This window comes from Lepidothrix coronata, unplaced genomic scaffold, assembly GCF_001604755.1.
Source record: "Lepidothrix coronata isolate B3197 unplaced genomic scaffold, Lepidothrix_coronata-1.0 Scaffold56, whole genome shotgun sequence".
NCBI classification, from domain to species: Eukaryota; Metazoa; Chordata; class Aves; order Passeriformes; family Pipridae; genus Lepidothrix; species Lepidothrix coronata.
In genome coordinates, this window is record NW_016690236.1 from 592,637 (window position 1) to 610,179 (window position 17,543).

Here is a 17,543-nt window from a genome sequence, read left to right on the forward strand (position 1 = left end):
ACTAAGATGGATTTACCTACCTCTTCTGAAGTTACTTGCAGAAAAATGGAGATGGGAAAAGATTAGTCAGATTCTCAGTTCTCTCTACAATTCATCATTCCAACCTTCTTATGGAATCTGAAGACTTTTTCTCTTTGAGCAGAAATACCCTCCTGGGAATTCTGAAATTAAGTTCTGGTAATTTTATTGTCAAATTCTTTACAAGTAATTTATGTTTGCATACACTATTTGATGTAGCTGTTTGCTAAGAAAATATTTATTAGGATTGGAAGTTTAACATAGTAAATCAAACACTTAACATTCACTGGACTTCAAACATAGATATAAAATACCTTACAAAATTTGTTTATGAATTACACAAAGCAAATGCACAGGGTTTGTCTGTTTCTACACTGAATTAATCCCAAGCCAAAACCAAAAAATAACCCCTAAAAGATCACAAAAAAAGGCATGATAAACTGCATTTTTGTCATTGTTGCACTGCTATGTAATAAGCCCTTTTTACAAATGTTTACTCAATGTTAAAAAAATCAATTAAAATGTATTCCATCTAACAAAACTATTGGATTAAAATCTGATTTTTAACTGACTTTACACCAGGAAATTCTATTAATAGAGGTAACTTAGTCACTTAGTTTAAAATATGGAGCGTAGAGATAGAAAAAAATTAACCTTTAGTAGTCTTTAATATAAAATGCACTAAATTTTCCAAAATAAGATTACGACACACTAGTGCCAATTTATGCTGACAAAAGCTGATATCAGCTTCTTTCTAACTAAAATTCATTTCACAATACCTTTATATATTACATGAATATTCAAGTAAACTATTTAAAAATATTTAAAAATGCAAAAACTGAATTATACAGTGTTTCAGAGAGATGGTTAATTTGGGAATGCTGTCATGTCCAACTATATTTACAGATATATTTTTCTTGTTTTTAAGACCATCATGATACTACCTGATATTAACATTTTATATTTATCAATGTATAACTTCAAAAACATTATAAGGATTTAACATATCACTATGTACTTTTTCATTACTGTTTCTGTGTGTACTGTGCGACACTGAATCACCTTACTGGCTTCCCTTTGTAAAGTGCTGAGTAACAGCCAAATTACATCAGATTTAAATGGACTTAAATGGAGATGATGGTGCTCAGTGTCTTACCAAAAGAAATCACCATTAAACTGCTATAATCAAACAATAAAATAATAAAAAAAAGTTCAGCCGAGTAGCGCATGTGTTCACCAGTGTCAAATCTCTAACAAAACCCTGAAAGACAAACAATGCATTTCTTGCAGGCTGCATTCTTTATATCCAACAGCTGCAAGGATATTACAATATTTTATTAATGATTCAAACACTGGACACCTTCTCTGGTTGAAGGCAAGTTGCTCACTAGTTTTGGTCAAGTGGCTTTTGGGAAACTTTCAGAGCAAAATAACACAGCAACAGGAAACTGGAATGGAAAATGCCAACCATGCACAGTTACATTACTGCAGGAATCGAGTAACACATGCAAGACAAAGAAAAAGTCAGAACATACCAAAGTAGCAATGGTTAAGAAGTTAGTAAAGTTTTTTCACAGTGTTTCATACAGCCTTTTACTTTAACACAAGTGCATCACTTACCACCACTATTGCTCAGACATTTTAAAACATCTCTTGGCCATGCAGATCAGTTTGAGAAGAAAACAGCAAATTACACATCTTAGGCATTTTTTAGACATTAAGTACAACTTATAATTTTATTTTTATATTCAGTCTTATCAAACAGATGTTTTCAAGTTATATTCATTCTAAGTGTTGGGCTTTAACATTCCTTCCAATTTTGTTGGATCCTGAGCGCTAAATGCCCAAAGAACTGGCCAAATATACAAAGCTAAGCTTTGTTCAAATCGCCAAGTTATTACATAAAGAGAAGGTATAGAGAATTTCTTGTTAGCACTCCTAAATATCTTTCTTCCTAACCTTGAGATGATCCTAACCTTGAGATGGTTTTATTCAGTTGTTCACATACATCTCTGCCTCCTGGAAACATTACTCTACTAGGGTGATTTATGAAGAAGTAAAACTAGACTCAGGAACACCACTGACTTTTTTTTTTTCTCTGTCCAAAAAAGAAAATACACATTTTTTCCCCATTTGGCAAATTCTATTTGACGCCACATCACCACCACTCGACATTAACTCATACAACAGAGACTTACTCCACTGTCAGACACAGCAGGGGAAAAATGTCCAGAGGATAAACGGGAGGCTCTTTATCAGATATAATTGCTTGCTCATAAGGAGAGAATCCAGCTTCCCCTTAGTTATTCTTTCATAAATTAATAATTTGTTAAAATCATAGTCACAAGAATTTTAGCTATTACACAAAATTCAAGTTTAAAAAAAAAACCAAGAATAAATTAGTTACAGCCTTGTAAACAATTGTTCATTTATGTAACATACTTGGGGGAAAAAAATTCCTCTATATAATAAATCAGACAGTACAAGGCACACATCACACTTAAGAATTCAAAGTGATAAAACCAGCAGATGCCTTCATCTTCTTTTTTCGCTGGTGTAATTGTGCTATAGACACTGTAAAAATATGTAGATTTTTGTTTACATTACAGTCATTTGAAAATATTTCATGACTGTGCTTTTTCTGGCAAAATATTTGTGCTATTTTACAGTACAGTATGATTTGAAGCTCTTGGAATGAATCTTCTCAAATGTTCTCTACAAAGCTGCCAGGGAAAAGGCCAGTCTTTCCATTTCGTTGCAGAGTGCCTTTGAACCAGCCATCCTCACGTTTTTTGTGTACAAAAACAATGTCACCTTCCTTAAGTTCAAGTTCTGCTTCACTCTGAGGAGGATAGGATACCACAACCCTGTACCTGTGTAATTAGAAAAAAACACTGTTTAAGTTCTTTTTTTTCACCTTTTTTTTTTTTAAACCAATGCTTTTAAAAGCCTGTTAAAGCTCATGAAAACAGAGAGCTGCCTAGAACTGTTTCCAGAGTACATAATAACTACATCTTGAACAGATAATAAGAATAGCAACATAACAAATTTAAGTCAAAATGCATACATCTCCTATCAATTTTTTCTCGCCAAGATCCCCATAAAAATCCAGACAATGGTTAAATAACAGGAGAAAACTGTAATTATTTTTTTCAACATAAATTTGCAGACTCTTCCAGTCAGCATGATTCAACAATAATCAAAGCTTTCACAGCAGTAACTAAGCATAATTTTACAACTGTATGTTTAATATGATATTTTCCCAGGAATGGCTCTTCAGGAAAGGCACAGAACTAAAAGAAGGAACAAAACCTATTAATTTGCATTGCTGTTTTAAATTAATTTCATTTTTCTTAAAAACTTTTCAGGATAGAACATGCCATCTTATTTGGACACAGCTTCACAATTTGTATACTACTATATTAAAAATAAACGTTTTTAAAACCGTTCAATTCAACAATTTTCTTAAGCACCTGACACAAAGAAAAGTGTATTTTCTGCATTTGTCACAGTAAAATCACTTTTCAAATATGAGTGCATTAAAAAGAGGCTACACTCTTCCCTCTCTATTTTTAAACATGCATAACACCACTCAGTCTCTTCTACTGTGGTTTCAGTTCACATCAACCTAAAATTTAGGTGTTGCGGCTCTACAGACAATCAAGTCAGCTTCTTGATCAAGTTTTATGACAGATATTATAACTCAGTTCTTAGCTATACAACCAATAATGTCTGCATGATGAAATCAAATAGAATCAATGGTTGACTGTAAAATTTAAAAGCTTCTAAAGTTAAGAGCGTTAAAGGCAGTGCTAGGAAATCTGCTGGCAAAAATAGAATTTTCCATTAAAATCAGAACATTTTGCACTCATGAAGATTACTTCATAGATTACGATAACTATTATCTTAATAAGCTTAAAATAATTTATTATCTTAATAGACTAAAATAAATTAACAATCTGATGAAAAGACAAAAGAACAAGATTTAGTCTAGTAAAGGATGGAATACCAATTTCAGCTCATTATACCCATAATAATATTGAAGCAGAGAAAGATACTGTATTGTAGTAGTACATTTTGCTTAAGAACACATAAAACAAAAATGAAGACTGTCCAGATAGTTAAAAGTGTTCAGAAAAGAGTAGCAACACTTCATAAATAATTAAAGTTTCTTGGGAAATCTACGTATAGCAAATCATATTTGGACCTAATCAGTTGTCAAATGTTATTTACTGATGACTTATAAACTAGGACTGTTTCAGTCATGGCAATCCCCAGATTTCAGAGGACTGGAATTATTAGATTCATGCTTCATAAAAGCTACCAAGCCAATTACAAGATTTATTAGTGTGCAGCTTCAGAACGCTCCACATCCAACTTAGGCCTGCACTAACTTCTGCTGTGGGCAACTTGGGTTTTAATGCTGACTCAGGAAATAAAAACCAAATATTTTTAATAGACTGTAAGTTTTATTGAGACTGTAAACTACTTGAGTTAAAACAATAATCTTTACTCAGGCAGGACAAGGACAAGATAGAGAAGGATAAAGAACTGCAACAAAGCTGTGAAAAACTTCTACTGTTGTTAATAAGCAGGTTGCTTCCAGGCTGAAAATTAACCAGCACACCACACAGCACTAATTTTATCCAAAAGAGAGCCTGTTTAAAAAATGAGTTTAAAGAAAGAATACCTGCCTGCCTTACACTGCACTCTGTCAAATTCTGCCCTGTAAACATTTGACTTGAAACATGCTTGGTTTTATTTTCTAATTCTGTCAGTAACCTTTGTGCTCCCCTGAATTGATAGACTAGTCTGTTCTGCTGCTGCTGCTTCCTGAGTGTTAAAACAAACAGCTTTGCAAAAACCCACCTTCTCTTTGCCCTCCCTAGAGGATCACCAGCTAGCGCAGAAATACTGTTGTCCTGAGCTTTCCATACCGTGTTGAGCAACCCCAACGCTGCAGTAATTTGGTACTTCTCATCAAATTTTAGCTTCCCGACTATTTTGATATCAGTCTTGTAATCTAATGTCTAAAACAGAGCACAGCACCCTTGGTTTTAAAATGCTATTTTACTATATTTTTCAATGTGTCATGAGAAGAAACCCATCTGGCTTTACACCTGTAAATCACATGTTCCTCTTCAAATTTTATGCCACATTTTACAAACTCTATTTGCCGAAAGACGGGTGATCAGATCCAGACCCATCACACATTTACACAGCTGTCTATCTAGATCACCCTGAATCAGCTCTGGAACAAAAAGTATTTTTCCATTATTTATTTCATCATCAACAACATACTGCCAAAACTACCAATTTCATGCAGAGTAAAGAGCTTATGCTTCAGCTCAAAAGTTCATTGCAAGGTCCCTGGAGAAAAATAATCATATTTACTAAGCATGACCTATGTTTTGGAAAAAACATGTTCATTCCCACATTTGAATCTTCCTTATTTGTCTCCTTATTCAGTATTTCCAAATGTTTTCAATGTCTGAAGGTCAAATTTGCAGATCTTTTGTGGTCATCTCATCTTAATATTTTACATACACCTAAGCTGTACAACTATGTTTACCTCTTTCTTTTTTTTCTTTAACTGTCTTATATTATTTTTCATTAATTTTCAAAATATTATCCCAGGTCTTTTTAATCAGCTAGTAATAGAATGTTAATATTATAAAAATGAAAGTACTTTAGCTTTCCAGAATTAACCACTGTATTTGCCATCAGTTCTTTGCTAATATTCTTAATGTGTCTGGCCATATCCCACAGTGCCTTTGCTTTGTATTTGTGAATTTATTTTTTATTTTGAGGAGGATGGTGATCTGTCTTCACATTTCTCCATTCTACTTTTTATTTTTAATATTAGCATTTCTCACATTTTTCAGTAACATAAAAAAGATTGTATCTTTCATGTGTTTCTCCCTTTCTTCATTGCTTCTGTTTCACTGGACACAAAATACTGCTTTTCTTCCCAGATAGTTGTAGTTGATTTTTGGACAATTATCTGTGGTTTGCCTGATCACCAAGTGGATAAAAATACTTTTCACATGCAGAATATTTTAGCTAAGGAAAACACAGAATGTTGGAATTACTATCATTACACAAGTTAAACTCATACTTTTTCTTGCACTTTGAATTTTTACTTTTCAGCTTGTCTGTGCCCTGCTGTTGAGCATCTCTTCTGTCTGCTGAGTGGCTGCCTTGACTCCTACAGATAACCAACACAGGACAGACTGATTCTCAGCATTTAATTAACAGCATTAAATGCTGCCAGATGTGGTAAGACTTGCTGCCCTCTAAAGCCACTGGCTTGCTCACTGGGAGCAGATGTTACACCAGTCATTTTGTGGTGGATAAAATGACTTGGGGTCACTTTAATCACAGAACAAAATTACTGCTGTCCTCCACTCTATCTGTATGAAGAATTCATTTTATAGTTTAGGATACGCAGTGATGTGGATTTAGGTTCAACTTCAGGTCTTTAACACCATTGCGGGGTGCTGGGTAGTTTATTATTACAGTGTTGTGTATTTAATGTAAAATTTAAGGCTATTTAAGCTATTTAAGGCTATTTCTCTAAAAGAGAAAGCTCATGAAAAGAGCTTGCCACTTTCCTTTAACTCTTGTCATGGAAAAAAATAAATTCAGATAAAGAAATTCCTGTATATTCATAGCAGAGCATGTCTCACTCTGGGAACTGCAGGGAGTTGAGTCTATCTTTTTAAAGAAAGGACAGTGATCCTTGGCCTTGTCAGTGCCACATCAATACAAGAAATCACATCACCCCAAGACAGCTTGTGTCTTGTCTGGAGAATCAGAAGAAATGACTGAACTCCACTGCAGAGTCTCAAGGTGATAGGAATTCTCCAAACTCTAATCAAGGCTTGGTAGAAATTTCTGTTAAACATCTCTGCTTCTTCTGTATAAGGAACATATGAAAGACCATGGACCACAGCAAGCAACCAACATAGTTCACAGGAGAAGAGTGAATATAGGAATGGGAACAACAGAGAAGACCTGCAATAATAAGATTTAAGAGAATGTCACAATCTTCCCTTCCTTTAGTGAAATGGCCAATGGTGTTAAGTATCCATCTGCAAACACATGTCACTAAGAGCTTGTTTACTATCAAACAAATCAAATGTCCATGCACTTATTCAGTATGATTGGAAAAAAGTTCACAAGCTTTACTTCTAATTTTCTGCAGAACATACAGGAAAGACATACCCTTGGACAACCTGCAGTTCTAGTGAATGGAGAAACAGTGAGATTAACATAAAAATTTGATATAGAATCTTAAAGGAAGCAAGGACTTCGAGGAAAATTCTGTATCCAAACCAGGAACATTTTCAAGTGCTTTCCAGAGTTGAGCCAGCCTCTTCTGCTCCTAATTCATGCAGAATAATCAGCAGAATCTGACTCCTAAATCCTCTAGACCTTTCAAAATAAAACTCGAACACTAATATTACACTGCAAAGCCAGAGTCAGAATAGAAAAAGTACTGTTTCTTTTTCCAGTCAGATTGTAATCTGAGATTGGAACTGTGAGATTTAAGAACAGAATAATCCTAACAAGAGCTTTTTATTGAGTTTATCCTCAAGAATATTTTCCTCCTCAACTCAAAATTTTCACTGAAGATGCTGTTGCATCATAAGTATGGTTCTTACCCACCTTGTCTTCCAAAATGCTGAAGAGTAATCAATGGTTATAAATTACATTGAAGATATTGGGTACCATGTAAATTTTAAGTATTATTAACCAACACATTTTAAGCAATTTAGCCAAAGGAAATGCGCACATCAGCTCAGGAAAAACATTAACCCTGTCCTGAAAAGGACAAAGGGAACCCAGATGAAATTCTATTTAAATACACTGACAAAAATGTAACAATTCTGCATGACCACCAATGAGAATGATCTTGTATTAGCAGTTCTCCAGTAGCAATTATCACTTAAAAATATTTTTTAGCATTTAACATTAAGAGAATGTTTGAGTATATGTTATTACTAGATCAATAAAAATATACTGCATCATTTTCTTTAAGTAGTTCTGAGAAAAAAATTTTCCACCATGGAAATAAAAACCCTATTTTTTGTGAGGATAGAATTAGCTTTACACTAATATGCACTGGTCATGCCAGAATGAATTTGATATTATTTTCACATTCAAAGCATAAAAACATATTACTGTGCTAAACAGACTTACAATAATGTGAAAATAAGTAATGTTATTCTTAGAGAAAAGTCAGGTTTTATTTCCCATTTCTTAGTGTAAATCTACTTCAGAAATTCAGTATGAAATAGAAATTTCCTGCAAGGAAATTGCACAGAAACAGTAATAACCTTTTCAAAAATATTAAAGGTATGACAGAAGTGAACTAAAAGACACATAGAAAGTTACATATTGTCTGGATCTTAATGTATGGGTATAGCTTAAGATCAGTGGGCCTCTGGAAGTACAACAGCATGCTCACACATGTGAGTTAATAGTATCAAAACAAAGTTTACAATAGTCAGCTTGAATCAGTTCAGTTCTAGGGCTGTTGGCATTACAACTCTACTATTTTTTCCCTCTACACAAAATTTTGTATCTACTGCAAAAAAAATCCTATGACACTCTTCATACTGCTTGTCTGCTACCAGGAATAATAAAAGAGACAGTAGTTAGAAAACTGCCACTTCCTTCACAGTCTGTGCAACCTACTGAGGACTTGGAAATTGGAAAACAATAGATGGACACAAAAGTGCCGGAACTTTTAAGCAACTGCCTGTCAGTTTGAGAGTCAAGACAACTATATGTTTTTCAGACTCACTTGCCAGAACATAGAGTCTGCCCTAGAGCTTGCTGTATGGAGTGCACAGTCATGGGGCATTTGGGCAGTAAAAGTATCTTTGCAACGTCTCAAGAAATCACATATTAAGAAGCCTACACATAGATAAAGGTCTCATTCATCATATATTTAGGCTGACAGTTATGCACTGCTAATAATCTTAAAGGACTAACCTGATATTCATAAATGCAAGAATATAATGTGCTTCTGTTTTGCAAAAAAAAATGCCTATTTTATCTACTTCACTTTTCATACCAAACCTGTGATCATCATATTTAAGTGTCTATTCATTCAAAAACTTTCAACTAATATGAAAAGTAAACGAATATAAACATGAGTATTGGTTGATAAGTAAATAAAGTATTGTTAAAAAATAACTTTCATCTTGCTATAAAATCTCAGCATTTTGAAGCAGTTCTGATATACACTACAAGTGTCTGAGAATGGATTTTTTCCTTGGTTTGCCCAAGTCTAGCTGCATAGGATAATTTACCTTTCACAGACAAGAGGCCTGGATTCATTCAGGACCGGACCGAGCGATGAGCAAGGCTGCCGAGGTGGTGGTGCTATTGGAATAGAGGAATCCAGGGAACTTGTTTTCCGATGCAATGATTCCTGTGCCAGCCCAGAGGCCTCGCTGTCGGTGGGACACGGTCCAGCTTTGCTGTGAGTGCCTGCTGATGGGAGCTCTGGCCCCACTGCCCCTTGCAGGGCTAACTCTGCGGCTGCTTGCTCAGCCTCCAGCGTTGGTGAGGCTGGAGGTGACAATCGAGGCTTGCGTTTAGTGGATGCTCCAGAAAGTAGTTTCAGCAAACCTTTTTTTTCTTTCTGTAAACCAAAAGCAGTGCCTCATTTTAGAACAAAAGCCTCCTGTAAAAAGAGTTGAACACTTCCTTCTGAAAGATGACATCGTGCTCAGAGAGGACTCAGTAAATGACGAGATACTTGAGATTGTAAAAATTAAAAAGATAATGATGAAAATTATAAAAGAAAAAGCAAATTGTTAACATTATAAAGAGAAAAACAATAAGTAATTAAGACCATAAACTGGTTAAGTCTTTTCACTTAGGTTAAACCTTAACTTAAAATCCAACTACTCTGTCCCAAATGGTTGTCTAGAAAAAGGTGTGATGAGTTAGATTCCCACAACAGGAATTTAAAAAGTAAAGCATTTCATTAACATGGGCATTTCTAGGAAGACATAAAGAATAATTTCTAACCAAGCAGGGAGAAAAGTCCGCTCTGGAAGCTGCTGTTTAGATAAGTTTCTTTTATTTATCCTCCCTCAGCAAGGGAAGATCTTCATGACTTAACAGAAGTTTGCCCCAAGGAGAATGTATTGTGTTTTGCTGCTGTGCTAGAGGGGAGGATTGTAAACATTCTTTTTGCTTGTCCAGACAAGAATCCCTGAAGACTATTACCTACCCTGAAGAGAATTGTTTAAGTAGCTTTTTGTGTTTCTTGTATTTTTTTAAAGGGGTGTGGGCAGCGATCTTCTTACCAACCCTTTGACTGAGTGAATTTAGTGTTTACAAGAGGTGCCAGATTGTGAGCCTTGGAGACAAAAATAAACTATTTAACCACAGACAGAGAAAAGCATGAGCAATGTGAGATTTTTTTTTAAAGCCTGGGATGTAGTGGAACTGGTGAATTAAAAAATCCTCAGTACTTTTTCCAAGTCTTCAATAACTTAAACGTATTTCAACAAAGATCTGCTGTCTAGCAAATGGGAAAGAAAAAGAAATTAAAACAGTCCAAATATATTAGCATCATTCACCTTAAACTATAAATAAGTTTTCTAAAATCCCTCCTTAAGGGCACCTCAGTCTGATTTCAATGTCTATGACTAAAATAATTTTAAAACAAAGTTTTAGGTACATCCATTCAACAATAATAAACAAAAATAACTAAAAAGTGGCTGACATTATTGTACAGCCTAAGATTAAAATCTTCATAAACTACATTAAGCAGCCACATCAGCATGTGGCTGAAGAGCAGCGAGGTAAATTCTAAAACATTTGAGATGTAAAGACAGTTGTCCCAAGGAAAAAAAATTTCTAACTACACCACAGCTGTAAAAGAAAATCAATTATAAAGTTGGAGGAATTTTTTGGACTACAATATAATATAATCACATGACTTGGCGAACAGTGAGTAGAGTTTAGACATAGAGGAAAATACTTCAAAGAGAAGAAAAGAAAGCAGAATCACTACAGACTGTAATGATCTACATTTAGAAAAAACAACTATGTGCATTCTTTCTTTGTCCAACAAACATTGTTGGTAACATGTTTTTCATAACCTCTCAATGTGTCTGCTTAATAAGGAAGGCAACCTAAAAGAATACTGATTTTCATTTTATTTTATTAGACTGAAATTTTTATGTTCCTACATTCATGGGTTTTTTTGTTGTTGTGTTTTTTAATCTCTTAAAAGACTGTATGATGAAAACAGGAGAATTCAAGGGAATGATTTTATTCTCTACTCACCTTGCCATCCTTGTCTGCTTTACTGACAGCAGCATTTCCACCAGCTGCTAAAGCACTCTCTGGAGATGCAGGAGCTCCAGGGTGTGTGTTTACAGTTTTTCCGTTAATATCTCCCTCCAAAGATGAAGCAGCAACGTTAGGAGAATTCAAAGAAGCTGCTGCACATGCCAGTGGGATGGTTGAGCGGTTCACATTCACAGCTGTGACATAAGCAGCACTATTTGAAAGCTGGGGCTGGAGCTGCTGGGAGGCAACAGAGTGGTGGGGAATGATCACAGCTGCAGGAATAAGGCATGTTGGACTTTGTGCTTGTATGGGTGTGACTGCTGCCGTAGGTCTTTCTTGACTATGTGAGGCAACTGGAACAAAAGAATAAAACCTGAGATAGTTAATCTTTTCACAAGACACACAAAGTGAGGTACAGTCACTGTGTTATAGCTAATCAGTCACAAGAAGTTTCCTTCCTACCTTCTTAACTTTCATTCCCATTATATAGTGACATGATACACAGCACCAAATTTATCTTACCTGAATAAAGTAGTAGTATATGCTACCCTACTTGCACCACTATGCAACAGAAGAATAATAGCACTGCAACTGTTGTGGAGATATCCAAGCTGCTAAGTGAAATGCTTCATATACAGAGATGAAAAGTGAAGATCACATTTCAGTACCTAAGAGCTAGCTAAATATTGTCTGGAACTGGTTTGCTCCTTTTAATACAATATGTAGTGTCCGGGCACATAACAAAATTAGGAAGAAACACTCCTTATAGAAGCTGCTAAAAATATAATTGGATTGTTTCCCTAAACTATTCACAAAATCCACAACAGACTTAGTAGGTCTTTCAAACAATAAGTACAGTGGCAACTACTGCTACAAGTGGTTTCTCTGAAAACATAAGCTATTGTCTCTTGGGATGTTTAAATATAGAAGTGGATTTACTCATACCCCTGTGAAATAAAAGAAACATCTACACTGGAAGCTGGAGAACAGCACAAGGCTGAGTATACTAACCTTGGTTGCAGCTGAGCTGCAAAGCACAGAGTTCTGCATGAGCTAATTAATCCTTCCCAAAAAGTAACATTGCTATTATAGTCATATGGTCAACCATACACGCTTTTGGATCATTTCAACAGCTTGGACATCTCTGCACCACTGGGTGGTATGAAGTGCAGACATTTTAATTGAACAAGATGAGGCAAAATGCAGCACCACAGTGCTGCACAGCTTCTCTCCTTCAAATACTTCAAAAGGTTCTGTTGAAGGAGGGGTCATACCTCTAGCTTGGTACATGTACATCTCAAATGTATCAATTCATTTTGATTTTCAGATACTAATTAGAGTTTCAGACTTGTTATAAGTGATATCCTAGAATCAAACCTACAGCACTTGCTCACTTTCTTCTGCTTTCTACAAATTCCCTTGGTAAGCTGGTTAGATTGCAGCAACAGTGTATTAGAGTAGACTGACAAAGTTCCCAAATTTGACATAACAATTTTACAGCATTATACCCAATTACAATCTCTATGATAAGAAGCACAAGTTCTTTCTTAAAAAAAAAAAAGGTGCATTATTAAATACTGTGTCTAATTTTTTTGATAGATAACCTCTTCCCCTGTAGCAGACCCTTGCTAACCCTGAGTAGCACGAACATTTCAAAAGATACAGAGAGTGCAGCAAGATTATTTTGGTAAAAATACAATTATTAATGCTGTCTTTTGTTCATGAGACATCAGTTTTCTTACAAGCTGCTATTCTTCAAGATACATCTACACTCATATGCAATTTATGTACTACAAGCATGGAATAGCTTTCTGGTTTTGTTTTCTTATCCCTGATAGAATTGATAGGAAAAATGCTATAGCTTACCCTATTTTCATAAAGTTTATCCTTTAATGAAATAGGCAGAATGTATGTTTTCTTCATAGTTCCTTTTAATCAAAGGATGCATACTCCCTCAGCAAAGATGATGTCAAGCAGTACCTCACTAAGATCATTTGAAGAAGGGTCCTCAAAGCCCTGAGCTAAACTGAAACCGGAGACCAGCCCCGCAAAATGCAGCATTGATTTGTGAAGCCTCACCAAGAGAGTAACACTCAGCTATAGAAAGCTCAATATGATCATGTTTCAGATGCTGACTACAAAGTGCTCTGTAACATTTGAACATAAAGCAGCCATTATTGCTTCGGTTCTCAGGTCCCTATAAGGGACAGATCTGTACTTGTGACTGAACAGTACACTCTTACAGAATCCAATCTTAAGTTCTCTGCATAGAGTGCAGCACCTCTGAATTTTCCATTTTGGACTTGAAAACTTGGTGGGAAGTATGTTGTCACATTTGTCAGCTAAATGAAAGGGTAAAAGCTTATTTGTCTTGACAGCAGTGCAGAGATGCAGGGACAGAAAGACCTCTGGAGCCCACAGGAGCTTTCTCCTTGGTGCTGTCATGTGCAAGCTTCTAGACAGCTCAAAAGAAACATTTAGAGTAGAAACCACCTGTGCCTGAGAGGCAGGAAAGTACAGATGCTTTGCTTAGTTTCTCTTACTAGCTGCCAACAGCATCTGGTTATTTTTATTTAAAGGTAACGAATAAAGTTGTTACAGAGAATAGCACATCTGTTCCAGCCTAAGATCAGACTGAAGAAAGATGGGACCAATTAAGGAAATAAAATACCTAAAGACATATGTGCACATCCTACCTTGAAAAGCAAACCTGGTGCTGACATCTGAACATGCACAGGGTGTTTTAGGAGATGCATGACTCTGAAGAGGGAGTGGGCTAATTCATGGAACTTGAGACCATAAGAAATAACCATTCTTAAGGGGATAACAGATCATACCATTAGCATCTTTTGCTTTCACTTCTGCTCTGCCAATAAGAATCTTGTGATTTAAAAAACTTTCTGCCATGACTCGCAGCCAAGAGATCTCATTTCCTAAATTCAAGGCTGAAAGAGGAAACGCTGGGATAGTCTGAAATGGAGTTTTTCTTTTTCCTTTTCCTTTAAGGCTCTTGGAGGAACTGGAACAGATTAGGCTCCAGTTGTGAAGAATTTTCTTAGCCTGGCAAATCCACAGAGGAGTGCATGGATTTGGTAAACAAAACCTCTTGAAAACACCACTATCAATCTTTTTGAATCTGCATTTAGATAACAAGAGGGCACGTTTCACTATGATGTGGCCTGCCCTAGACAGTAAATGCAGATTTATACCTTTCAGAAATACAGAATTTTGCTACACAGATTATATGGATCTTGAAGGCAGTATAGCCTTGGTGTTTCAGAATCAAAGCTGAAAGAAGTTGCAGTCAAGGTTAGAGAAAAAACTGGAAAGCCTAAGGACCAACTCTGAGACAGAGACCTGAAAAAGAAGAAGGAATGAACACTACAGGTATTCAAAGATGTTAAAAGATAATTTAAAAGTGAATGCTAAACTAGAGCAATCTGTAGCTGTTATGCAGTTAACACACAAAAAATAAGCTATGACTCAGATATTCTTTTCACTTTTACTACTATATGAATTGTATATGAGTGGGGAAGCTCAGAGAATGTCCCAGATACTGCTGGAACAAAAAAAATTCCACCTAAAGTACTTGCATATAAATTCCCAACAGTGGGAGTATGTACATACACACAGTTGCTTAGAGGAGAATAATAAGAGATTCAACAACTCAGAGGGATATATTGTCATTTCAACTGTAAACCACGACATTAAAAAAAAAACCCAACACATATTTACATATATCCTCACTCTAGCCACTTGCCCAGACAGACCCTACAGTTTGTCTGCTATACAAGTTTTTCTGTTTGTTTGTTTGTTTGTTTTACCTGTTCTAACTGCATTGCGAGCCTGGTTGACTGTCATTTGTCCTGTGACGTGCATAAGGACCTTGGTTTGTGGACTAGTTTGGATATGTGCTGCAGAAACCACCGCTGTGGGTACTGTGCTGGAGTTCACTGGCACACCGTTCCCCTGGAGCTTCTGGGATGTTCCACTAGCAGTAGAAGGGCTGACCATAGTTACCACTCGTCCTGTTTGGCCAGCAGTAGACATGGGAGCTTTTGTTTGTGATGCACTTGTCACCGTCCTGCCAAAATTAAAAGCAAACCACCAAAACACAACTGAAAAAATTAGCTAGTTATAAGAGCCCACAGGCCTTCAATTATCCAATTTTAGCATTAAATACAAGAACAGAATAATTTTGGACTTGAAACTAGATAAACTATTTATACACTTGTATAATACTATACCTTGTAACTGGAGCCACATAATTTCCAGGAAAAACACCAATCTTGCTTGTATGCATGGAAGTTCCCTTGAACCAGCCATCTTGGCAGCGTTCAAACACTAGGAACATTTCTCCCTTCCGCAGTTCCAGTTCATCTTCTTTTCGAGGAGTGTAAGGGTATATAGCAATATAGCTAAAAGACAGAAAAAAGATGCAATCAATAAAGCTAAAACAACTGAAAACATCACTTGTGTTTCCTGGCACAGAGAGTCCAGTCAGAGATGAGAAGGTATGGCAAAAAGGGTTATGGGTTAGTTGATCCATCATACCATTACAATATTAAAACATGTTATGGTAATAGTAGAGGAAAAAATGACAATTAAGAATACTCTCTTGACTGCACTTTAAGGGAATGCAAAATATTCGTAATAGGACTGTCCATCTTCTTAATTAAGTTAGTGATCTTAATTAAGTAGGTATTTATCCACTACATATACCACTTCTCTCTCCCTACACCTGCTTCTAGTACCTCTCACATTTTGTGACACACTAACTTCTTTTTTTTTGGAGGGTTGGGGAGAATGGAGAAGTTTTGTTGGTTGGGAGTGAAAGATCAGTATCAGAGCTACTTTACAAACTGCAAAACTGGAGTTTCCCTGTGCAAACTGCAGTGCAAAAGAAAGAGATGTTACTGGAAATTGAAGTCTATGGGTAAGGTAGTTAGCAGTTACTCACTTGTAAAGTTTATTTCCTTTTTTATTTTCCAAGCAACATTAATGCATAATACAGTGCATTTGAAATCGCAGTGAGAGTTCAGAAATATTTTGCATTTTTTCTTTTTTAAAAAGCATTCTTAGGAAAAAAAGTTTAAAAAGCGCTGAGCTCCTGCAGTTGCACCTTGGAACATTCCTAGGGAAATCTTTGATAAGATGGCACAGTTTCCTATTATCACATTAGAAAGCGATACTGTTATAATCTCTACAGTGTTCTATTTTCTGCCCCAGTTGGAACATAAGAAAAATGTTTGAATGTTGTTTACATAATTATTGACCCAAACCTATGGAAAACAGCATTCACATAAATCCCATTTTCTCAAAATATACTTTTCACAAGAGGGAGACAAATAAGCAGATGAGTGGACTATCCCCTTTTTGAAAAAGGATCCACAGTTACTTGCAATGCCAGTCTTTCCCATTCCCCTTTACGAAACATTCTTTCATCAAAATTGTCTCTTGTGCACAGTAACAATAGCATTAATTGCATGCTTCTCCTTTTTGCATTAGGTTTTTGTTTCCTGCTGTCCACCCAAGAAACTTTGCAGAATCTGCAAAAATCCTTTAAAGGCAATACAGGTACCTGGTAAAGCAAGTCAAAAATACGCTTTAAAGGCAACATACAGTACACTGACAGAAGAAAGCTTCACTGGTACATGATTCAGGGGTGATCTACAAAGCCACACACTGAAGCTCCATGGAAAAGCAATTGATTTGCTTTAATTGATGTTCATTAACTTCCCCTTTAGTTAAATCATTCCAAATTTAATTAGTATCCTCATATAGAGCAACCCTTTAAATACGGAGGATGGAGGTAAATGAGTTGGGAACTTGATTAACTGCACTAGGCACAATAATCCATAAAAAGCAGTGTTAAAATGCTTGACACCAAACAAACAGCCCAAATCCAGATGCACCTGCTATACAAGAAGGGCGCTCTTCTGGAGTGGGAGGAAACCTGGTGGGAAGATAAAAAGAAAGACATGGAGCAAAAGCAGTCCTTTCATTATTCAAATGGAATGGGCTGCCCAGGGAAGTAGTGGATTCTCCATCCCTGGAGGTTTTTAAGATGAGACTGGATGTGGCACTTAGTGCCATGGTCTAGCAACTGCAGCAGTAGTGGATCAAGGGTTGGACTTGATGATCTCGGAGGTCCCTTCCAACCCAGCTGATTCGATGATTCTATGAAATGTGTCCTATTA

General features: G+C 36.0%; 1 protein-coding gene across 2 annotated transcripts in view; it reads right to left on the reverse strand.

Moving 5' to 3' along the window:
- Positions 1-238: 238 nt before the first annotated feature.
- Positions 239-17,543, reverse strand: part of SH3RF1 (SH3 domain containing ring finger 1) — an 85,896-nt gene continuing 68,591 nt past the window's right edge. For both annotated transcript variants that reach the window (XM_017816568.1, XM_017816569.1), the window contains exons 8-12: positions 15,591-15,761; positions 15,168-15,427; positions 11,338-11,696; positions 9,342-9,676; positions 239-2,891 (exon numbers count right to left, since the gene is read on the reverse strand). In XM_017816568.1, coding sequence (XP_017672057.1) covers positions 2,723-2,891; positions 9,342-9,676; positions 11,338-11,696; positions 15,168-15,427; positions 15,591-15,761 — 1,294 coding nt within the window. In that variant the 3' untranslated portion in view covers positions 239-2,722. The remainder of the gene's footprint in view (positions 2,892-9,341; positions 9,677-11,337; positions 11,697-15,167; positions 15,428-15,590; positions 15,762-17,543) is intronic.